The sequence below is a fragment of the Aulonocara stuartgranti genome (assembly GCF_965226115.1).
Source record: "Aulonocara stuartgranti genome assembly, chromosome: 2".
NCBI lineage: Eukaryota > Metazoa > Chordata > Actinopteri > Cichliformes > Cichlidae > Aulonocara > Aulonocara stuartgranti.
Genome location: NC_138940.1, coordinates 5,049,195 through 5,074,066, shown reverse-complemented (window position 1 = coordinate 5,074,066; position 24,872 = coordinate 5,049,195). Strand labels below are relative to the sequence as shown.

Here is a 24,872-nt window from a genome sequence, read left to right as displayed (position 1 = left end):
CACATGGTAGGAGGGTGAACAGGATGGTTACTACCTGTTTTTATCCTTCCGGCTTTGTGCAGACACCTTTCCTCAAATGATGCTTAATAGATCGATGCAGGTAATGTTCTAGGTTTAATTCAGCACCTTCCAATCTTGAGTCTATACTAGTACATCCCATAGCAGTTCAAATGTTTTCAAGTACTTTCTATTGCTCTTATTCCTCTGTAAAATTGTGCCTCTGTACAACTTGTCATAACTATGCATACAATATTGATGTGGAACATGCTCATTTCAACCAGTTACTAAAGAGAACACAATTTGGATTTAGCACATTTAGACATCATATCTTAAAATCATCTTTAGAAGGTAAAACATTGAACATTGCTTATGTTAGAGAAAACCGGCTAGGTGTCTTTTTGCAGTCTGCTCTGAGCTGCATCCTGATCACGTCACAAAGAGAATGGGATGCTGTGGCCTCCAGGTTTACGTAGATGTTAATTCTAATATTTTCAATATTGCTGCAGCTGCAGTTTATGTGGCCACTGCTAAGACTGATTTCTCCCCATCTTTTCTCTAAAAATGAAGACTAATCTTATTTTAGTGCCGCTGCATCATATAAAAAGTTTGATTTTTTTCTATACTAGAGGATGTTCCTTCCAACGACAGTTTCACTGAGCTGCTACTGTAACTACAGTTGTAGTCAGTTACATATCTTGCAGCAAGGCACATAGCTACAAGTAAATGTTGAGCATGCAAATGTCTAGTCCTCTGTTTTGATCATGAGCATGAAAAGAATATTGATAGACAGCTCTGATACAATACCAGTGAGTACTGCTGCCCATGCATAGTGCAACTCTGACTCATCGACTCTGAGGAACAGTGGGAGCTTCATGTTGTTTGCTGAAGGGAGCTTATACATCAATAGCAACCAGCCTAATGAGACAGCTATTGGATTTGCTGTTTCTGATGTTGTGGCTTTTGTTTTTGATGTTCTTTAAGTTGATCTAGGCCCAGATTTACATGTTTTATACAGTTTTTTTGTGTTTATGGAAGCCAAAGTAAGTAAAACTAGAAATATTTTATCCATGCACGCATATTCACAATATAGGTCTAGATTTTGTACAGTGTGCAAAAGTGTGACATTTACATGTTCCATTTTACCTTTCTTGTGAATACTCGCCTCAGTTTGAAAAACAAACTACTCCAGAATAGTCTGAGGAATCTCCACAGTGCTGTGCGCCTTAAGTGTAGCCCTGACATTGATTTACACATCTTCATCAATCCAATAATCCTCAAGTCCAAGTGGTGTGTTAATAAATTTATATGGTTGGGAGCTGCAGCAGAGTCAGCATGCAGACATTCTTACATTCTTTATGTTTTGGACTCATTTTTGCTCCATGATTTTGTACTCTAATCTGTCGTGGATGGCATTGTAATGATAAAAAGAAGGCACTATTATACTGTTACAGAACAAAATGGAAAACAAGAACAATCAAGGCATACGTACATCTGCAAAACTTAACACAGGTGCACAGAATCATCATCAATTAATCAATGACCCGAGGCAAGTAGAAGAAATAAATCCCGTTCACAAGCTATAATGAACAAGCCAGGTTCGATTTGTGAAATCTTGATATAAATTTTAAGATTCCTTTATTGATCCTTTTTTGTCAACTTTTGTCAGTAAGGAACTATGCAAGTTTTAATCTGGTCTTTCTGTAACAGTATCTGTATGCCATTTCTGTGGATAGTCATGCATCAAACCAAGAAAGGGCATATAAAAAAATTTAACTACATTACTTCTGTGAACATTTTATTGTGACATGCCGGCCACTTCTCTGACATACATCCTAAAATATTTCACTGTAAAAAGTAGGCTTACCCATCTAGTGATTATACAGTAACATGGGCTCATTGGTCATTACACACACTAACAGGTTACAGTGATTTTAACAGCTAGTTAAGAAACATCATATAAAAGAGCCATCAATCATAAGTGCATTTCACCACTACACACTAACACTAAGATTAAGCTCACACCAGAGGGTGCATAAACAATCACAGCACGCAGAAGTAGATCATCCCATCAAGGCACATTGTCACCTCTACTTGAGGCTCTTGGCTTTAAAATAAAACAAAATACATACGTTATTATACAAAATTATATTCAAAACATAAGAAAAACCATCACCCTTTCTGTAGTTAACCGTACTGCAGAAACACACTGGTGATTCACAGCTATAAACAGGGCCTCCTTCCCATAGTTAAAAAAAAAAGAAAGGAAAATAAAATTAAAAATTAAAACAGTCACTCAGAAACAAAATGTAAATTAAATGACCTTCAATTTCAAGCAAATAAACCAATTACTTGTTGTGTGACGTGGTTAACAACCACACATCAGCTTCTCTAAAAAAAGTAACAATTTAATAGATTAAAGACATTAACAGCTTTTCATATTCCACACATACTGTTTTAAAAAATGATTTTGAAGAGCTGACAGGTTAAATAAAATATAATAAAACTTTCTGGGTCACCACAGAAAATCTCAGACAGTTGTGGCTAAGATAGAAGACTGATTATAACAGATACTAGTGTCCAACCATTCATTGGAATGGACACATTTTTATTTTAAGATACGACCTAGAAAGTTACCCTAAAGAAAAAAGCAGCAAAGCCAGCAACAAAATAAAAACATCAAAAAAGTGGCAAAACAAAAAGATAAAGGAAAGAAACAAAGCAGGAACACTTCTTTAGGCCAGAGTAGCATAGCAGCTCTGCTGTAAAGCTATTAGCCAACAACCCAGACCCATGCACAATAAAAATAACGTTAACAGTAAAAGATGATAACAGAAATAAATCCAAGTTCGCAAGAAGCTAAAGTTAGATACTGATCAAATGGCGTTGCCTGTTTCTAAAAGAAGCAGCCAACACAGTGCTCAGAACACCTGCTTACTACAGAGTCCAATAACATGCAGCATAAAAGAATAAATGAAAAGAATAAAAGAATAAATGACACATCAGCCATCCATGGAGAGAAGCTTCTGAGAAAGTAAGAGTCCACAGGCAATTTCTACAAAAGTACAAGTAGCAATCAATCAGCAACAATAAAACCAATTCAGACAAGGCAACTGAGACTCCTAAAAGGTGATAGTTATGGAAGCTGGGTGGAAGGAGACCTGGATGTTTACAGCAACAGGAGAGCAAGATGACAGATGTTTAGATGGAAGCTCCTACTTATAGTGTAACCTCATAATGCAATTGGCCACCGAACAAGCAATTAGCAATTAGTGACACTAAACAAGATATTCATTCTATACATGTGTATTTGCAGTATTGACAAGTGGTTCTTTGGAGAAAGGGCAACTTATGACCTAACCTGATTCTTGTGAAGTTGTCTAGAGTTCAATGCGTAAAACTGGATTACTAGGAAGCTTGCAGGGTAAAGTTAGCTCACTGTCGAGTCATTCTGATTTAGACATGTGCATTCTTACATACAGCTCATTCAACTAATGTCTAGAAAAGTTGAGGGCAGCAGAGCATATGCAAAAAGGGAACAAGCTGAGCAGAGTTACTTCTAGCCTTAACAATTAAATTTAGAAATTCAAAGCCCCAAATCCCAACCCAGTACAAGAATGACAGCAAGTTCAGCCAGAAGTTTCTCCTGCACTGACACTATATCAAGTCATATGGAAATTAATATTCTGATAAAATCGGTTTAGGGTTAAGGAGGCAGACCTAATTGTCTGTGGAGATTCAGCAAGCAGACAAGTGAACTACATTTTTCCCTATGCCTGATATTCAAACATCAGCAATGCAACAACCACTCTAATAGATGTAGAGTGATTTCTGTTTTAAAAAGGAAATTTTTGTGGTTTTCTGTGGACTAAGAGGCCTTTTTTTCCATGACTGACTCATATCAGTAAAAACAGACAGATTACAAGACATATCAAATCTTTTTATGTTGACTTTTTGACAATTATTGTGTTATTTGTTTAAAACAGTAGCCGTAGCAATTGAGCTTAATATATAAATAAATAAACCTGTTGAAATTGCTAGTGAACCTTGGGCTTAGATTTGATAACCTAATTAGTTAAAATGCTCAAAAATGTTTAAAGATATCTCTATAAAACATTTGCATTTGAGATTTTATTCCCTCAATGAAATGTTGCCATAGTAACTGTCACATTAACACTAACCTTTCCGCTATTAAGTGTTTAGCTATATTATATTTTGTACAATAAATTAATCCAATAGTTTCCATTTACCTGTCTTTGACTTGCTTGTATGTCCACTGTTGCGCTTTAATCTTTCACCACACGGACCAGCCGTGAACAACAAGGCACTCTTATCAAAGTGAGTCTGCAAGAGACAAGACTCTGTCCTCTCCTCTTTAATTGGGACCTTGAACGCCCAGTACGCATAAATACAAATTTGACTATGTATAACACCGTTCAAATATAAGGACAAAGTAACTGTAATAATCAACAAGAACATGAAGAACCTTGTCTTTCTGATGTAATATAACACCTAATGTTTGGTAATCACAGTTTGACATATAAAGGTGTTTTGTTTTTGTTTTTTTGGTCCAGAAGACCTACTTTATTTGGTGCAGTTTGAAAATCTCTCATACTTCTGAAACTGCAAGAGTTTTTATTGTTTTAGTTTTGTCACCATTTCTGACTTTATTATGCAAAATCTATGTATCTCTAAGGTCAAGTTGTTGTAGCTTTTACAACGCTATTCAGGTTCAGAGATTAACGAATTTTAGAAACTAAATAAAATATAGCTTCAAATGCTGTTTGTATACCCTTCATACCCTTGTATTATTTATTTATTTGCATACATTATATGTACATGAGTTTTGGACAACACCACTTAATATCTGAATTTAGGTGTTTTCATTACTAATGCTACATGTGTATAAAACCAATCACCTAGCCATGCATTTTGCCTTTACAAACATTTATGAAAGAACGGGTCACTCTAAAAAGCTCACTGGAGTACAGTTTGTGAAATTCTACAATCAACTGGAAGCACTTAGAATCGACAGCGATTCAGCCAAAGTTAAAGGGTAAGGTTCGTTGCATGGGTTTCAGTAGCTCAGCACATCTGGAGCTATAATGTGCATGTGGCGCAGTACTTTTGTCCATATACCATGCTTCTTCTTCTTTGTCAAAAGTGCTGTTTTCTTTTACAGTCACTCTGACATGCTCAGAAACCGTCATAATCACATTCATACTCAAGTGAAACACAACCTGTAAATTAAATAATCATCATGATATGATTTCTTGATAAAAGTTCATTGTTGTTTCAGTCACATCATGACAGACATTGTGCACCTACTGGTAGGAACAAGCATCCAATCTCTATTTTTTCCTATATACTCTGTCCACACACACTCAACATGCAGTGAGGTGCTAAGGTCATTCTTGGCACTCCATGCTTTCGTTACTTCTGCACTCAAGGTCAGAGGTCTTTAGATTTAAAACTAGGAAAACTATAGGAGACTTTAAAAAGAAAAAAAATACTGATGGATGTGAGATAGACTGCTCCGTGAAGAAGTGTTTCAAGTTGCTGGTGTCAACTCGCTCATCTTAACGCTATAGTTTTCCTCTTCATGTTACTTCAAGTACACTGACTTGCCTCAGTGCTCTCCACCTGTGACCTTCGTCGTCTTTCTCTCTAATCCACACACCCAGCCCCACAGTCATGAATTTCTGCTTGCTGCATTCTGTGTAAAGTGAGTTATTATTTTTTTCTGCTCTGTACAACACTTGTAAGGGTCATGTAAGTCTCAAAGGGGGTTTAGAGGTACTTCCTGCTGAACCATCAGGTGATAATCCCCACATACTGTTACAGGTGATAACTGGCACACAGTATTGGGGCATTCAGTTGCACTGTAGCCAGAGGGCAGAAGGATTTTTTTTAAAGTCACAAAGTCATAGTTATTGAAGAGGCTTCACTGCAGTGCAATAGTCTCAAGTCACCACTCGTTTCTTTATGTAGTGCTAGAAACAAAGAAATTGTAAATTCGAAGCATTAAAAGTCAATAGCCTGTATGACCACCTTCTTCAATACTGCCTGAACTCTCGAAGGCTTTCATGTTATTTCTTAATTAATCTTCATGAATAGTTTTCTAGGCTTCTCGAAGGACTCTTTGGATGTTGGCTGCCTTTTGTTCCATTCTCTCTCAAGATGATTCCAAGCTGCTTCAATTATATTGCAAACTGGGCCAATTCAAGTTCATCTGGGTGGTTTTTCCTAAATCCTGGGTCTCTACTTCTCTCCACCTGCAGCTAATTATCGGCAATCAGTGTAGCAGTCTTAAGGACTAATCCAGACCCCCGTCTTTACTAGATTGTCAGCTAAACAGTAAATCTGTAAATCGATCTCCAAGTTTTCTTTGCGCCAAGTGTTCCCTTGTTTAATGTTGCGTGCTTGTGTCTTTAGCTTCCTGCACCTCCGGATCATTATACACTTACCTCCATTCTTACCTGGATTTCTTCTGTCACCGGTCCCTTGCCCCAATTCACTGCCTGCCTGAATCTTCCTCCCAGCTGCCGTCGCACCGTTCACTCGACCTCCTGTCAAAAATATGGAAATTCACCTGCCTGCCCTCCTGCTCACCACAACCATCCAACGCTTCAGGAAATAATGTCTGACGTCTTCCTTCACCTGCTGCTCACTTCGCCACTGCCCCTGGAGAGTCACCTCTCCCTCAACAGCCTCTACTTGCCAGCCTGCCAAGTAAGCAACCTTCTTTACTCACCTAGTTAAAAAAGTCACCTGAAATCTCCTGTACTTTAGATAATACCGCTCTTTCCGTTGCAGTGGATCCAGGCTCTGTGAAGTTTCCTCTGTGCTACGTTCTGCTATTGATTATCCCTGTGTTTAATAAAATCAGTTGGAATCGGCCGTGTATTGGGTCTGATTTTGGGTCCACTTTCACACTGGCCTATCAGCCTTTTAACATATTTAAAAAGCTTGTGTCAGGTCCAGTACAAGCTTTTTAAATAACCCCCTAACCCTAACATATTTCTGCAACAAGGTGCTAGTACCAAAGTGGCTTTTGCTAATTTGTCTGCAACATGTAGAGACAACCCTTGTTCATCCCTTGGGTTAGGTGACTTTTTAATACTCAAAGGAGTTATAGGTCAGTTATTTCTTGTAAAATGGCCCAGTACAAAGGCTCGACTCAAAGTGCGTTAAAAAGCAGCCAATGTTCAAAGAAAAACTTTGAAAGACCTCTAGAGAGCCTGGAGAACTATTGGTCAAGACCACTTTAAATAACAAACTCTGGCTCCCTAGAAGAAAAATATAAAGAGATGGCAAGTGTCTCGACACAGTGCTGTTGTTCTAACTTATCAACAGACATTTGAAATGTAACAGTAAATACTCAGTGGATAACCCTAACATCCTTTCATAGATCTTTCAGGCAGAGGAAAGGCGTGTTTTCAATTCATGACAGAATTTAAAATATGATTGAGTAGGCTGAGTAAATTACCCAGATTGAAACTGCTACATCTACAATAAACGCTTTGTTCACAGGAAGTCATGCTCAGCAGATCTGTCTGTGGATTGGCTGTCATCACACCACAGCGAAGACCATCTGCGGGTCAGAGAATAATAATTTACTTCCATCTGTCTGTTCTGTTTTCTATCCATTCCTACCTCCATTCCAAACCCATTCATCTGCTTATGTTGTATCCATTTGTTCATTTATGTGAATTGTATTTAGATGCTCAGTCTGTCTCTGCACAGTCATCATTATTATCCTTGTTTCCTGTATTATAACAATTAGATGAGAACTCTTGGTCAGCAAGTACCTTGACCAAGAGCTCTTAAAGAGTTGCTTGGTCATTTGAGAAGTTTTGGTGTTTAAACCTTCATTTAAGCACCATTTTTTTTCAGTGCATTCAATAAACACTAGATTATTTTCCTGCAAATCCGATAGCATGACTGCCAGATTAGAAAATTAAACTCTTGCTACTGCCTGACAGTTAGAGATCAGAGGCTACTTGACTAATTACTTTCTAAACATGTTATGACAGGCGATGATGCAGGTTTCTGTTGATAGAAGTAAAGCCCCTGGAGGTTCGTGCTGTGTCATCGTGGCAAAAACAAAAAACAAACAAATGAACAATTTTGTGGTCACATCACATTAGCAGTGATCCAAGGAATGCCAATTGAAATATGCCTCTGCAAAAACAATCTGGAGACGGCCTTTTTAATTTATATTCATGTTTTGTCAGTGTTTTGTTAGACTTCTCTGAGAGGGTTATAGTCTGTCACACAAATAGCCCTTTAAAATGTTCACTAGTACAGCATGAAAATGATGATGACATTAACTAAATTAGGAAAATATGTTCTTTACCACTCTTAAATTTCTCTCCCTCTCACATTTGTGAAAGAGCAACTTGCATCTGGTAAAGACATTTAAAGTAGGATGGTAATGATCTCAAGCCTGACTATCAGTAACTGATGATATGTTGACAGATTCACTTACTGAAGCACTATAAGTGCACTGTGTGATCTATCTCCATTCTCCATGTGACTGCTCAATAAGGCTTTGCTCTGTGCACCGGTCTTCACTGCATCCGATGAGTTCTGACTTGCCACTGACTATATGTGTCTGTCCACTGCTCCTCTGATCCGTGCATGACCTTAGCTCTTTTCCCACTCAGCTGTCTTTGTAGCCCAACTAACTTTGTGCATCCAAAGTGCAAAATTCACTTGTGAATTTTCTTTTAATTATGCATATAGACAGACTCTTTAAATATCTATCTAAAGTATGTTTATGCAGCTATAGTTTCATTTACACTTTATGTTTTTGTCAGATGTCAAAAGCAGTATGAAATTCCATCATGGCTCATTAATATTGCATCAACCAGTATGCATTACAATGAAAATTATTCTTTTTTGATCATTACAGTGTCTGATAAAAGTGGCCTATTTTCACATTAGGAAAGGAAACATGACAGAAAAGCAGACTTCCCTCACAGCTCGCCAGCCTCCCAGAGGGAAAGTCATAATCTCTGGTTATGATGCCCAAACCTAATTTATTGTAAGATAAACTTTACCCAATACTGTGTTCCATGTCTTCAACTTCATGTGACATATGACAGTTTGGCATAAGTTCAGCAAGAATTATGTTTTCGTTATGATTTCTTTTTCTTTGATGTTTTCCTGTTTTGGGTAGTTTTTTTTTTTTCCAGTTCAGTCTGCTCTGTCACGTTCATCTTCTTATGCTGTCAGAATCCTCCTCGTTAATTTTTTAAGTCGCCACCACATTCACCGCATTCAAAAAGATGTTGAAAACATTCCTTTGAGACTCTGATCCATGTTAACATAAATGTGCCACATACTATCTGCAAATCTATTGTCAGCTGCAAACTCAAGCAAAAAAAAAAAGAGTTCTATCACATCCCAAAGGTGCTGTGATGCTCTGGTGAATGGGAATGCCACTGATGTTCAGTGAACTTACTGTCTTTATCATAAAATCAGTGTCGAAATTACTTCTGCATTATTACATGGTGCAGCATAGCACTGAAGGTAGCCACTGAAATAGGGGTAAAGTGTGGCTGTAAAGGGAAGCGGAATGTACAAAGAAAGTCTTCCTCACATTATTCCACTACCAGCATGTTGAGACAAGGCAAGTTGGGTCTACATAATATGTTGATCTTCATTATGGTCAGGTTTTTATTTTATTTTTTCAATTTACTGCTGTATTCTTTTATTGAGCCTGTGCCCACTGCAACCTCGGATTTGTATTTGTTTTTTTCTTGTCTGACAGGAATGAAACTCGATGCGGTCTGCTGCCGGTGTAGTTCATCTGCTTCCATCTTCTGTGGCATCCAATCACAGATGCTTTTCAGCTCATCACAGTTGCAACAAGTAACTCCCCGTTAGCTCTGTTAGATTACTGGTAGTTGTTTCATCCTTAAACTAGTGTGATTCAAACATTGCTGGTTGTGGTATGGCATACATTTGATACCAAAAGTATGTGATACCAAATGTATGCCGTATCATTATATATTTGTATAGTCTGTATGTTGATACCAGGTTGTGGTAAAACAACCAAAAACTAAGAAAATCAGGTTTCCCCACTTCAGAACAACTTAAGCAGTGTGATGGAACAGAGCACAAAGAAAAAATAATTATCTGGAATTAAAATGTTTATTTTACCGCTGCAGCATATTTGAGCAATGTTACCGTGTTCATCTCTTTTCCTTTTAACATCAGTGTTGCTTTTTACTGGTATGTGTTTTATGTTCTTTATAGACTTTTATTTTATAACCATTTGATAATGGAGTAAGTCACGTGATCCATGAAACACCCTTTTTAGGTTGGTCACATGCTGCCAGTGACATATCAGTCATGTATGGATGGCACTGTTAACTTAGTGAGTTCATAACCAACTTTGTGTGCCCGTTTTCCTAAACACCTGCGATCGGGTAAGTGAATCCAGGTAAAGGAAAGACCCTGGATATCCTGAACTCAGTTCATATTATAGGGCCCTGATATGGTCTTCTATTGCTGTAGCTCATCTGCTTCTGGGTTTGATGCGTTGCATGTTCAGAATCATTTTTCTGTATGCCTTGGTTGTAACCAGTGGTTACTTGAGTTTCTATTTCCTTCCTATAAGAAACTATAAAAAAATAAAGACATCTTACTGACAAATGATTGATTGCTATAGTCTTAAAAACAAAACAAAACAGCAAACATCCTCTGGGATACACTGCAACTGATATCCAAAATATGAAGAAGTTTGCATTTTGTACTTTCTACCTATGAATCACAGACAAACTCCACATGCAACAGAATGAAAATTGTTGCTGTAGGAGACCTCTCACCATTACTCTAATGCAACTCTCATGTTCAGAAGTTCTAATTGCATTAATATTTGCCATATAATAATTTACAAGGGGCACTTTAATATACGCACTTATTACTCTACCCAAATATGCAGGTATCTTTCCATCATCTGGATACCCCTACCCTAAAACAGGCAATTAGGATAAGTAGTCACACTAAGCTGGTTATCAACTTGGGAAGTTAACTCAGGATTTCTCCTGGGCATTCACATGAAAGGAGTGGTGTTGCCAGCATCTAAACGATCACAACTATGGATAATCATTCTGGTAACAGACTGGCTGATTTTGCAAAGGAAGATAATATTGGGAAAAACATGAAGTTGTTAAACACAGACTGAAAGCAACACAGCTGCTGCAGACAAAGCAGTGTGAGTGTGTGTGGGAGGGAAAGGACTGCAGTAGTTTAGTATTAAAATCACTGTATGAATTTATGAGAGCTTCAAATGTTTTGTTCAGTAAGAATGGAGAAGAGCTACTACATTAACCTTCATCCTACCAACATATTTTACATACTCGGACAATTTATTGAGGTCCCTTAATTATTTACTGCAAGAAGGAATCATAAAAGGATAATCATAATAATAATTTAATAGTATTAGTAGGGGTAGTATTGAATTTATATGACGAAATCAATCAGTATAATATAAAATAACTGAAATAAACACAAGAGCAGTCAGCCCAGAGATGTAATCTTGCCACTATGTCCTGGGTTTGTCATAGGGGCTCACATTACATGCCAGAAACACTTCACCTATGAGGCACGCTGGCCAGATACTCATACCACCTCAACTCACCCCTTTATATGTGCAGGAGTAGCTGTTCTACTCTGGGCTCCTCACCCTGTTTTTAAGGGTGTGCACAGACACCCTTCGGAGGAAACTCATTTCCGTCACTTACATCTGTGATCTTATTCTTTCAGTCAATACCCAGAGCTCGTGACCGTAGGGGAGGGAAAGAACATAGATCAGTTGGTAAACTGAGAGCTTTACTTTCATCCTCAGCTCTCTTTTCACCACAGCAGACTGATATTATGTCTGCATCGCTGCCTAGATCGCAAAAATCTGTCTTTCAGTCTCTTCACTCCACTCCACTCTCTCCTCACTCATGAACATGCTACAAGATACTTAAACTCCTCATCTTGGGGCACCAACTCGTGGATTTTCATAGGGAGGCTCTAAATGCGTAGCCAGGGTGAGGAGGGTGCCCGCTTTGGAAACCTCAGAAAAGCATCCCTGCTTTTTGCAGATGATGTGGCTCTGTTGGCTTCATTATGCTGTGACCTTCAGCATGCAGTGGAGTGGTTTGTGAAAGTGCTGGGAGTGTACACCTCCAAGGGTCAGCACTTCCAGGTCTGAAGTAGAGCAGCTGATTTCTCCTTCTGGGTTGGGGGAGAGAGGCTGCCTCCAGTAAGGAAGTTCAAATGTCTTGGGATTTTATTCACAAGTGATGAGAGCATGAGTTGGACGGGGTTCGTATTGGATTATTGTGGTGAAGCGAGAGTTAAGCCGAAAGGTGAAGCTTTCAATCTCCAAGCTCATATACTGTATGTCCCAGCCCTTGTCTGGAATAGCTGGCTTAGCCTGCTGCCACAGCAACATGAGTTTGGATAAGCAGAAGATAATGGCTGGATACTATAATAATTAAGTAACATGTTTGAAGACAGGAAGGAAAGCCAACAAAGATGCCAACTGTATAGGTTAACAGACTTGTCAGTATCACAACTTTATCAATAAACATGAGCACATCTGATAAATTTTAATGGAGTATTTCTTCAGATACATTTCTTAGAAGGTAAACAAGCACAAAAGGTGCTTTGTTTTAGGATCTTTAATTAATATTTTTATAACAATAAAATTGTCTTAAAAATATTGAGACTACAGTCAGGTAAACCCTAACCTTAGCTGGATAAGATGAAATCTTACTTGTTACTTACTTATTTGTACTTCTGTTAATCTTAGCAATATAGTGTATGTAAAAGGCAATTTTTTGTAATTTTCTATGTTGAATATTTGTAAATTGTTGCCACTGTCCTTCCTCTGTCTTGTTTTGTTGAAGTTGTCGCGTGTTTCCTCATCCTGTGTGTCAAGTGTTTGTATTTAGATTTGGATTAGTTTCCTTTGGTTATTCCTGTTTTAGTTTGAAAGTCTGTTTTCTGTCATGTCCCATTTCATTTTTATTTCCTTCCTTCCTTCACTGATTGTATTCATCTGTTGTTTGTTTCTTCTTACCTGCTTGCTTGTCTGCAAGTGAGTCCCTGTAGCATTCCTGACTTACTACTAAGTGATTTGGGTTTTCTTTGCTCCTTTTTTTGATTTTTGTTTAGTCACTTTTTTTATTAAGGACTTTGCATTGGCCTAAATAAATGTCCGGCTTTTAAAAAACTATTCTTTCTGACAGTAACACAATTTGTTTTTGATTTATAGCCCCCTTTAATTGTACAGCTGCATTGCAGTTCTAATAGTTCAAACAGAGAAAACTTCCAAGAGAGAGAAATTAAAGAAATGTCTCTTTGATTTTTCTCTGTTTAAAAGATTATCTATGAAATTACTACTTTCCTTTGTAGTGAATACATGAGGATTATCAAACTCTTTGCCAACAGTGTGATCTCAAGATAAGATGTGTGTGTTTTCTCAAAACATTTTGCAAATTACTTGTAAATGAGTAGTAGTGAAGGTGAAAACCACCGACTGTTAAGGTGATGGAGTCCTGTGAGATTATATCTGTATTTGTCTGTTTTTAGATACAAATGTATTATTTATCAAACCCAAAAAGAAACACACTTATGATTTGTTGCAATTGTAAGTGAAAGAATTGGAAATTTAAATTCCCTTTACATACATTATATTGCTAAAAATACTTGCTCTCTTGTGGTCCTGGGTCTTTTGACCCAGTGTTTTGTGTTTTCTATTATTGTGATGTATTTTTGTTGTGGTTTTCTAGCTCTTTGGTTTTGTTCTTCCTCAGTTTAGTGTTTAGTCATTCCTGTCTGTGTGTTCCTCTGTGTTAAGTCCTTGTTCATAGTCTGTGTCTTTGCATGTGTTAGTTCCTGTTTTATTTTGAAGGTCAGTGTCTAGACCTCAGTCGGTGTGTTTCCCGTTTTATTTTGAAGGTCTGTGTTTCTTGTCAGTGTTTCTAATTTCGCTTCCCCTTGATATGTCCAATTAATCCCAGCCGTGTCTCCCTCCTGTCTCCCATCCAGTCAAGTTCTTCCACACCAAACTTGCTTACCCAGGCCTTTATGCACCTTGCTTTGTGCACTGGTGAGCAGTCATGTTGGAACAGGAAGGGGCCATGTTCACACAAGATTGGAAGCATGAAATTGCCCAAAATTTATTTTTATGCTGAAGCATTAAGAGCTCCTTTCATTGGAACTAGCCCAACTCCTGAAAAACAACCCCACACCAATATTCCCCGTCACAAAACTTTATACTTGGCACAATGCAGTTGGACAAGTTTGGAGGACTGTAGCAACTGACTTTGCAGAAACTTGGCGACCTCTGTACACTATGTGCCTCAGCATCTGCTGAACCTGCTCTGTGGTTTTATGTGGCATTTTGAATCTTGGGCAATATATAAAGAATGTGTTTTTTTTTTTTAAGCATCCCAAAAACAAGCAAAAAAAAAAGATATCGGGGATGCTCTTGCATCAAATATCTATGCTCATCTTACCTTATCAAATACTTATTTACTTTCTAATACAGAAAATTTGTACTACCGGTACTCAATTGATTTATTACCTCATTAAAGCATGATGCTTTATTCCAAAATCTTGCTGCACCACTGTTATCAGCTTTACCTATAACAACAATTGATACATCATTTGCTAGATCTTTTAGGGCCTGTCTTTCCTTTGGGGGTAGATTAGAATAACATCTGTTTGCTGCAGAAGTGAAAAAATAGGAGAGACCTAACCTCTTTTTCAACTAAATGACAAAAATGTTGTACACAGGCAATAGTTTCTGGGGGAATAAATAGGCTTAGGCTTGAATTTCTTACTTATTTGTACCCACTAATTGGTTTTTCCTCACTCCAGTAAGCCGGATGTACAGAGGGAGGGGTATGAACAGAGTCCTTACATGGAAAGAATACTTAAGAAAAATTTAAACAATTTAGTCTTATATTGTCACTCCATCATACAAAACAGACAGACCTTTAGATAAAATGGCATTTCCTAATAACTGAGCTGTCTCTTGGAGAGGTCTTCTTTGCATATTTATCTGTGCCCCCCTTTATTTAAGATTTCTCAACACTTTCTGCCGAGTGTAGGTACCTTATCAATTTTAGTCCCCTTATAATACTTTGGAATCCAATATTTGGATAAAGTTGGCCCATGGAGCATACAGTATGACTCCTTCTTCATCAGGTGTCCCATCTATTTAAATTAGGAGTATAAGCATTCTGGGAGGGATTGTGAAGAAAGAAAAATCCACAAAAAATCAAACGTGGAAGCCAATTACTGTGACCATTCACCCCATGTCACAAATATTGCAGCTTTCCCCATGTTTATATGGAAAATTAAAGCACCTGGGCTCTTATACATTTTATACTTGAATAATACAGGCATAAAAAAAACAACTATTTTTCCATGGTAAACAGAGCTATGAATATTTGAATTTTGGCCAATATTTGGTATACCTTAGAAAATCCTGTTAAAAATAGTAGACAAATTTAAAGACCAGTAACAAAATAAATTCCAGTTCAATCTGATTTTCTTACATTTTTTTTATTCATGAAGAATTCATGGCTCCTAAAGATAAAAAGGCAGTGAGGTGAAGCTAAAAATCTATAATTATTCCACAAAATAGAAACCACTACATGTCCTGACTTAATGCCAAGGATCTTGGGTTTTCCCACAAAAAGTGCTCTATGATGGGAAACCACTAATTTCAGCCTGGTTAGTGCAGATTATAGGATAAACTATTTCAGCTTTCTGCCAGTAAAGTCAAATTACCATTTTTCCCAGCATGGCACATGCGTGTTGTCCTTCTTTGTTCTAGAAGAGTGTGAAACATTAACATCAGCTTGAATCTGCACACCACAGGGCTAAATGAATTACTTACACAAAGAGCATACAGAAGAGAGACAATCCCAGAACATCATGTAAAACAGATGGATATAAAATGCAACCATCTATGAATAATAATGAGCAAATATGAGATTTCTAAAGTAAAAAGACAACCCCTTCTCAAGATATTAGGACAATATATAAATAAAAACAGACTAGAAAGACTTTTAAATTAGCTCTACCAGTATGGTGGCTCCATGGTTACCACTGTTGCTTTACAGCAGGAGGGTTCTGAGGGTTTGGACCCATGCTGGACTCTTCTGTTTCCAGTTTGCTTCTTACTGTATTTTATTTATTTATTTATTCGAACCAAGCTCCAGCTTCTCCCAACATCAGGCAGACAGGAATTCTAAATGCTGATATTGTTCCTTCCTGATTAATAAAGGTTAAAAGAATACACAGGTTTTCGAACTACAGCTGCATGCTTGGAAATTTTACTGATAGTCACTATAGTTATTTTGATTTTCACTAAAGATACCTAAAGTCTCTTGTAAATGGCCTTACCCTTTATAAAATCCCCCACTGATAATGCTGAGCTCCCATTCCCCTTCAAAGAAGTACTGAAGTGTTGTTTGAATACTATCATGTTCCGACAGTCTGTATTGTACCCCAGAGCTTAGCATGTTTCCTTATCCTACCAAATTGTCCTTTCACAGATAACTTAATGTGAGATACAGCACATAAAAGACTGAGATAGAAGGGGAAGAGATACAGGGATACCATTTTCAAGTTTAAAGTTCCCACATGGCTTGGAAGGTCGTTCTATCTGGGTGAGAGCTCTCTTTCTAACCATACAATATGTGGCTTACAATCCGTTTATCTCCATCCAATCAAATGAATGGAAAGTAGGAGACAGAGGGATTGATTTTGTAACAACGCTCAAGCTATTAGTGTATCATTACATGAATGCAGCACTATAATTGTCACTGACACAATGTCACAGAATGCTGCATTTCATGGAAAATGTTAATGGGCACCACATGTTTATATGATGGGCTCATTTTAATTATTGTTGATTAATTGGTTTATAACTTATTTTTGTATTTTTTGTCATCATTACAACCATTAAAAATATCCTTGAAAAATTGGCTATTTATGCATTATTGTGCTAAATACACACAGACAATGCTTCTGACTTGAAAGATTATCTGGGTAAACTCTTTTCAGTGACTACTCAGTTTGAAAGCCACAAATCATTTTTACTGTTTTTTATTCATATCCACAACACTAAACTGCTAGAGACCTTACAAATCAGGCCCAGCTGATGTCATAGATTTAAACAAAATAAATTAGTTTGGATAGGATGCAGTCCTGCATGTTTGTTGTGGACCTGCTGAGAGAGGTATATAATAAAGCCAGATCGACAAAACCAGGCTTTTTTTATGTTAACTTGCTAAACAAAATCAGAAGCCCTGATCAGAGATGGGGATGATGCTGATTAACCTTTAGATATAAGGCTCTCCCATAATGAAGGATTTAATTGATTAAATTGATTTAGTTTTGACAGAATGAGAGTGAAATTAATTATACTGATGGAATATTCTTTCTGATAAACAGGATGCCAATAGATTAATCAAATTTCCAATCTATGGTTTATGTGCTGCAAGCAGCTGCAAAAAAGCACATTGATGCAGTTTTGCAGCTAAATACCTGCAAACCTTGGGTAAATAGACTTACAGTTGTGAGCTTCACATCTGCATTGCTTATTGAGTACATCTTCAAGAAAATGATTAGCGAAAATGCGAAAAGCTGAAAAATTGCATGTAAAAGATGGAAAAAAGCAGTCATATACTAAGTAAGAAATATTTTAGCAATATGGCTGAGGCTAAAGATCATACAAATCCACTTGACTGTTATTTAAGAAAGTTAGAATTGCTTTAAGCAATATGGACTAAAGCTAACTGACATAAATGTTTATTTTAGGGGTCACAGAAGCCCTGTGCACGGTGTTGAGACTGAAGTTTTAAAAACCAAAAACACGTACATTTAACTCAGCTGGGCTTGACCTGGCTGCTGACTGATATTAGGTTGGCTGTTCTCAACACTGGTATTGGCTCCAGAATCCATATTGCTTGCACTTAGAGAACTGATGGATATCTCTCTAAAATATTGCAGCTGGCCTTAGTTAAATAAATAAATAAATACAACTTTTTATCAAGGTGAACTATTACACAGGCTGAACCAATGCTATTATCACAGTAGATAAACTGACAAAAAAAATTTGATTTCATAAGTTGATGTCATGAGTTTAATGTTTTATGTAGCCTTTTAAGCCAATAAAGCTAATGATTCACTTCAGATACTCAGATGGCAATGACAATGGCAATTTTATGTGCTTAACAACAAATGATAAAAACATAAAAACCCATATAGTGTTTACAATGCCTTAAGGCAGTGAAAACAGCAAAATAACATAAAAATTAAGCAGAGCAGATGTCAGGATGGTGTGCCCTGCACTCCTGTGGCCTTAAAGCTGTACAGTATCCAGTTCCAAACCGCTCAACATTTTTTATTTAGAGATCATTTAAAGGGTAAATCAAAATGTGTATTTAAAACAACACATGGAAGCTGAGCTAAAGTTTATGCAGACATTCTGTATTTGTTTAGTGTGATAACAGATTTGTGTTTTTACTGAGCACACCTTTGTCCAATCGATTGTTAATTATTAATGACTATAGTGTGATGGAAATACTATGCTTTCTTCAGCAAAAGGAAATGAACTTAGCCTAAACATGTAACATTTTTCTGCAATGAGGCTATAAGCAAAGAGGAGTGTGATCATTTGTGTGCGGAAGTGAGTATTTGGCATAAATTAGGCAAGCCATCACAATTTCTGAGGCAGTTAATTGGACATGGATTCGTGCCATAGGTTGGCCAAAGCCTCTGAAGCTCAGAGCTCATTTGCTGGGATGCAGAACACCTTGTCAGGGTCACAAGGTGGAAAATCTTCATCCTACAAACACACACATAGACGTTTATCAGGCCCCAGATTGACTTCTTGAATCCTATCTGATATGAGCTATTTTTACATGGGATTAACTTCTTCTTTGCAGAAATGCACTTGGATTTTCTGGGCCAAAGATTTGATTTGTAACATGGTTGTTGCATATTGAGGAAATATTTATTAGACGTTACTTTATGTTGCATTTTCTGAACTTGAAACCAGTTAGTTTCAAATGCTGTAGATTTTGTCTAAAATTAGTAGAGTACATAACATAAAGATACTACCGTATCTTACATGATAACTTTAACATGCTGAGCATCATCCTTTACGAACAGTAGCAATGTGAAAATGATGTGTAAACAATTAATAATTTCCTCTCATCACATTTGCTGAAATAAAATTCTAGCAAATTGATATGATTCATGGTAGTATGGCTGCAAGGTTGTAGTTTGAGGTTAAACTGTCATATCATTCAGTAAGCTCAGTCAATTTGCCTACGATATGCCTCATAAACTAACCGAGAAAGTTATTTTTTAGCACATCAAAAAAAAGCGAACATCTATTCATCACAGGGGCATCGGCTCTCCTTAGAGTGCCCTTCTTCTTAATAGCCCCTCTCAAAGTTTTTCATCTCCTGTGAAAGTAGCAGATCCAGTGACCTGTAGTGTAGTTTTCCTTTCACACTGTCTCATGGTTGAACCTTGAGTGAGTCAATGTGTCTTTCTGACATAAAGGGTACAGACGCAGTAACACAAGAAACAACTTCACCCTCCTTTTTCTTGCTGTTAACAAAATGCAGAGGTGGCCTTCTGAGAAAGATCTGGTTTGTCCATTGGTTTATGTAACTGCCATTTGGAGAAATATCACTCTGTGGATTTAGTGAAGCTGAGCCTTTGTAATCCGCAGCACAGATACTTTTACAAATCCTGTATTTAATTAGATTTCCCCATTTAGTCATTTGCAGACAGAAGCCTAATTCCAGCATAATGCCTACAGTGAGAGCGTATTCCTGGCAAGCCCGTGGATTGCGTCCTATGTTCTACTTCAGTGTGTAATGGTCCAAGGAGTTCAATTTCACCTCAAATATCCCTTTCATTGTGTGAGCTTAACAGAACAGCAACTGGCTTACGACATGTTTTCTTTTATTTATCAAACGATCTGTGTTAAACAAAAGTATTCTTGTGAGTTATTTTAGCAGCTTAGAAAATTGTGGACTTATGAAGAGTGAGCCAATTAAATTTATAGCTGTTATATATAATACTGTGAAGTAATCCTACATGTATGCTTTTTTATGTGGGCTATAATATTTGATTTACAAGATGGCTTGTATAGTAAAACAGATGCAATTTGGCCAAATACACTGTACAACAACACCATAAAAAACAGGTTTAACTTCAATACTTAATTAAATAAAACCTTTCATAAGACAAACAGATTGAATTATTGAGTGTATGACAGTAATTGTTACATGTCTTATTGAGGTGTTCAATACACATCACTGACTGGTTTGTTTGTGTGTGAACTGTTTCAACTGTAAGAATTCATTGTGTACTGACCACCTTTGATTGTTGGTCGTTGCATCAAGAAAGAAAGTTTAATTACGAGGTCAGATAAAACTTTTCAGCTGATGTTGATTTTCTCTAACTGTATTTTGGGAACTATACTGCTGTCGTCATGGCCAAGCAATGTTGACATGTCACTTTCTTTCAAAAATTTGCCCTCCAGGCCTGTCTAGTTCAAATTAAATCCCCACGGACATGTGAAGCTATTTTCACAATCCTCATCCTCACATCCTCATCATTACTGAAAAAAAAACTGCAGCCAGTAATACAACTATATCAACACAATGACAAAATATTTTACTTAACAAATGTACAATGATAGAATAGTAGATCTTTAGATACCTCTAATACACTTGCTTATGGTTAGAAACAATATAATCTTTATTATAAAATATGAAAACCTGATCATAAGTAGTCAAGATTAGATGGATCCGATACTACAGAATTAGGTATTGGTCCAATATCAGGTAAATATAAGGCTATTATCACTGATACAGAATACTTATACTGATACTTCTAGTGTATAACTTCAGCTTAATTAAGGGAGAGCACTTTGTCTTGATTTATAAGGTAAATACATCATCATTATGCAAAATGGTACATTTTTAGGTATATGTTCACTTCAAATAAGATAATTTATTTAACACATTTAGTGGGCTGAGTATTATTTAAATGTCTGAATATAGTTTATGAGTAATCAGTCTGCTGGAATAACAAAAACAAACCCGGTTCCGGTATTTAAAATAGAAATAAAAATAGAATGCAGTGATTTGCCAATATTATTTTATTTGCAATAGAACATAGTAAACTGAGAAAATATATGATTTTAAGAAAGGCATTAGCTCATTAAGTTACTGGCAACAGGTCAGTAACATGGTTGGGTAGAAAGGAAGAAGCCAAGCTTCACAGGAATAAAGATGAAAAGAGGTTCACGAATCTTCAAAAGAATGTGTATAAAATATTTTGCAGCACTTTCAGAATAATATGTCTGCAGTGCATCCAAAAAGTCCAAGAATCTGAATAGATCAGAATGGGATGCACGTGGTCCTCAGGCCCTTGGGCAATGCTGAATGTTGTAATCTTCTTTGAGCCAAAGCTAATTTAAAATAGACTGAGACCATGAGAAAAACGTCTGTGGTCACACAAAATGAAATTTGGAATTTTTTTTCGAAAAACACGCATCCCACATCCTTTGAGAAAAAGAGGAGCCGTACCATCTGGCTTGTTATCAGTACTCACCTAACAGCCCCACTACTGCCTAGAGAACTTGCAGCATGCACATCTGGAAGGCACCATCAGTGCAGGTCTTAGAGCAACATATGCTCCCATCAAGACATTTTATTCAGGAAAGTACTTGCATATTTGTGCAAGACAATGATAAACCTCACATATCTATTAAAACTGCATGGCTTCCTATTACAAGAGCTTGTGATAGACTTCATCACAGTAGATGTCTTTCTGAAAGCGCTGTAACTAAGTTTAAGAATTCAACCCACCCACTGTTATCATCTTCAATGCCCTGTACCAACATAGAGCAGAGCAGCTACCTGAATGCTACTCCAACAGAGGTCATCTGTTAATAATTTTACCTCCTCACTACGTACGACTCTGGATACTGTAGCTCCTGTGAAAACTAAGGTCTCTAATCAGAAGTACCTGACTCGGTGGTATAATTCTCAAACACGTAGCCTAAAGCAGATGACTCATAAGCTGGAGAGGAAATGGCGTGTTACAAATTTAGAAGATCATCATTTAGCCTGAAGAAATTGTTTGTTGCTTTATAAGAAAGCCCTCCGCGAAGCCAGACTATCTTACTATTCATCACTGACTGAAGAAAAATAGGAACAACCCCAGAAGAACAATGGGAGGGAGAGCCTTCAGTTTTCAGGCCCCTCTTCTGTGGAACCAGCTTCCAGTTTGGATTTGGGAGACAGGCACCGTCTCTACTTTTAAGATTAGGCTTAAAACTTTCCTTTTTGTTAAAGCATATAGTTAGGGCTTGACCAGGTGACCCTGAATCCTCCCTTAGTTATGCTGCAATAGACATAGGCTGCTGGGGATTCCCATGATGCATTGAGTTTTTCCTTTCCAGTCACCTTTCTCACTCACTATGTGTTAATAGACCTCTCTGCATTGAATCGTACCTGTTATTAATCTCGGTCTCTCTTCCACAGCATGTCTTCCTGTCTTCCTTCTCTCACCCCAACCGGTCGCAGCAGATGGCCCCGCCCCTCCCTGAGCCTGGTTCTGCCGGAGGTTTCTTCCTGTTAAAAGGGAGTTTTTCCTTCCTACTGTCGCCAAAGTGCTTGCTCATAGTGGGTCAATGATTGTTGGGTTTTTCTTTGTATCTATTATTGTAGGATCTACTGTACAATATAAAGCACCTTGAGGTGTACTTGTCCTGCTAGACCTCAGTGCAGCGTTTGATAGTGTTGACCATAATATTCTATTAGCACGATTAGAGCACGCTGTAGGTATTACAGGTACTGCACTGCTGTGATTTGTATCATATCTATCTTTTTAGAAATGGGTTTGTATGATGATTTGTAATACTTTCTAAATGAACATTAACAAATGCATCATAACTCAAAATATTATAAAATATACTAAAATATTCTTACAATATTGTTTGCCTGTTTGATTGGACTCTGTGCTGGAGGTCTGGGTCTCACTGAGACCTTCCTCTCCTCTTTTTTTTAAATCTGTGTTTTATTCCTTTGTTTGTATAAATTGGTGGTGTTGCCACGATAGCTAATAGCCTTCCTACACATATTGCAACTTGCAGTCTTTTCATTTATGGACATGAAATGAGTCCACAGGATGCTTATATTTTTCTCTGCTATTATGCTCTCACTCACTGCAGCCTACATGTGTCTTCGCAGCACTGCCAAGTCACATGACTGCACAAAACACAGCAACACAGGGGAGGGGGAGGAGCAAAAGCGTGAGCAATGCAATGGGAGTAATGTATTGAATGTACAAGAGAGATATTGAAACTAGTATCGACACAATACCAATAACAACTTTGGATTGATTCTGCCTCTCACCGAGATCCCATTACTAGATTAGCCCTAATTTGTGAACATGTGTGGATGTTTGTTGCAGCTTATGTGGATGACCTATGTAATGTAATGTAATGTGATATCATGCTATGAAATACTGGATTTGGTAAAGCAGAAATTTACACAATGCTTTATTAAACCTAATTAACTAATAACAAGACCAACATTAAGCACAGGGCTATTACAGTTATGCCTGAAATATAAAAACAACTACTGTTATCATGACTTTTTTCTCTATCGGGAAAGAACGTGAAGCCATTTCTTTCCCAAATGTCAACTGGTCTCAGCACTTCCTTTCCTTTTTGTCAGAAAATCCTGATATTATAGGCTCATGTATTACTTGAGATATATAATATATATATAGCAATGTTTTAGTTGAGTTACCTTAAGTTACCACATTATTGTGCTGATACACGTGACTGCTCACAAACTATGCATATTCAGTGTTTCATGTGACACCATAATTAGGCTGTCATGAATTTCACATCTGTTTATGACAATGTCTTTGGATTCACATACAACACTAAACCCTTCCATGAATAACATGATGGAATTCACTTTCATTTCATGACTTATTAAGCCGACTATTATAAATGGGTTTTATTGATTTTTTTTTTTTTTTAAAGACTACATGGTTTAATTATACCTCCTGATACCTGCTGATCACAAAATTACGCACAGGATTTAGAAAGCCACCAGCTTTCTAGGCTGTATTTCAAAAACCTAAAAATGCATTAACTTAACATATGCTATGAAAGATGTTTCCAGAAAAAAAAATGTCAATATGCTTTTAAGACTGGTGTACTTGTGCTGTGAGTAGACATCCATCTGTGACCCATCATCCTTAAAGCACATTCCCTACATTAAATTCACACTAAACACTAGGGTATATCTTACCATAGTATTTGATATTAGCTTTGCCATAATTCATTATTGATTTTTTTTAAAAACTTGATCTTTCTTCAAAATCATGACATTTTCAAAAGAAAACTATTTGAGAGATTAAGCCCAGGGTGAAGCTTCATCAATAATAGCCTGCAGAAGCCAGTGAAACAAAAGTGGAATTTCAGTGCTAGAGATGAACATATCTCTAAACACATGGCATACTTGAACATTCTCAAGGCTGCCTTTTCATAGTTTCTGCTTTCAAACCAACAGTGCAAATGGGAAGTCAATGCTGCTCTGTAAATAATGAACAGAGCAAAATCAGACGTTATTGGATGCACCTGCTTAAAGGGCAACTTTACTCTCTCAGCCAGCTAATAGACTGAACATTTCTGTTTTTGAAGGCTGTTGAGAGATAACCTTTAAAGATGGTGAATTGCTCCTGATGAAGTAGGGTTTGCAGGGGAAATTAAAGGTACATACCCCCCCCCCCACCCT

At 37.2% G+C, this 24,872-nt stretch overlaps 1 protein-coding gene across 1 annotated transcript in view; it reads left to right on the top strand.

Moving 5' to 3' along the window:
• Positions 1-23,421, top strand: part of LOC309716750 (uncharacterized protein) — a gene marked incomplete at its 3' end in the record, with an annotated part of 33,770 nt that extends 10,349 nt beyond the window's left edge. Inside the window, exons 2-6 of the mRNA XM_082550753.1 lie at positions 6,433-6,729; positions 7,531-7,597; positions 9,776-9,876; positions 22,602-22,683; positions 23,291-23,421. Coding sequence (XP_082406879.1) covers positions 6,433-6,729; positions 7,531-7,597; positions 9,776-9,876; positions 22,602-22,683; positions 23,291-23,421 — 678 coding nt within the window. The remainder of the gene's footprint in view (positions 1-6,432; positions 6,730-7,530; positions 7,598-9,775; positions 9,877-22,601; positions 22,684-23,290) is intronic.
• Between the last annotated feature and the right edge of the window lie 1,451 nt (positions 23,422-24,872).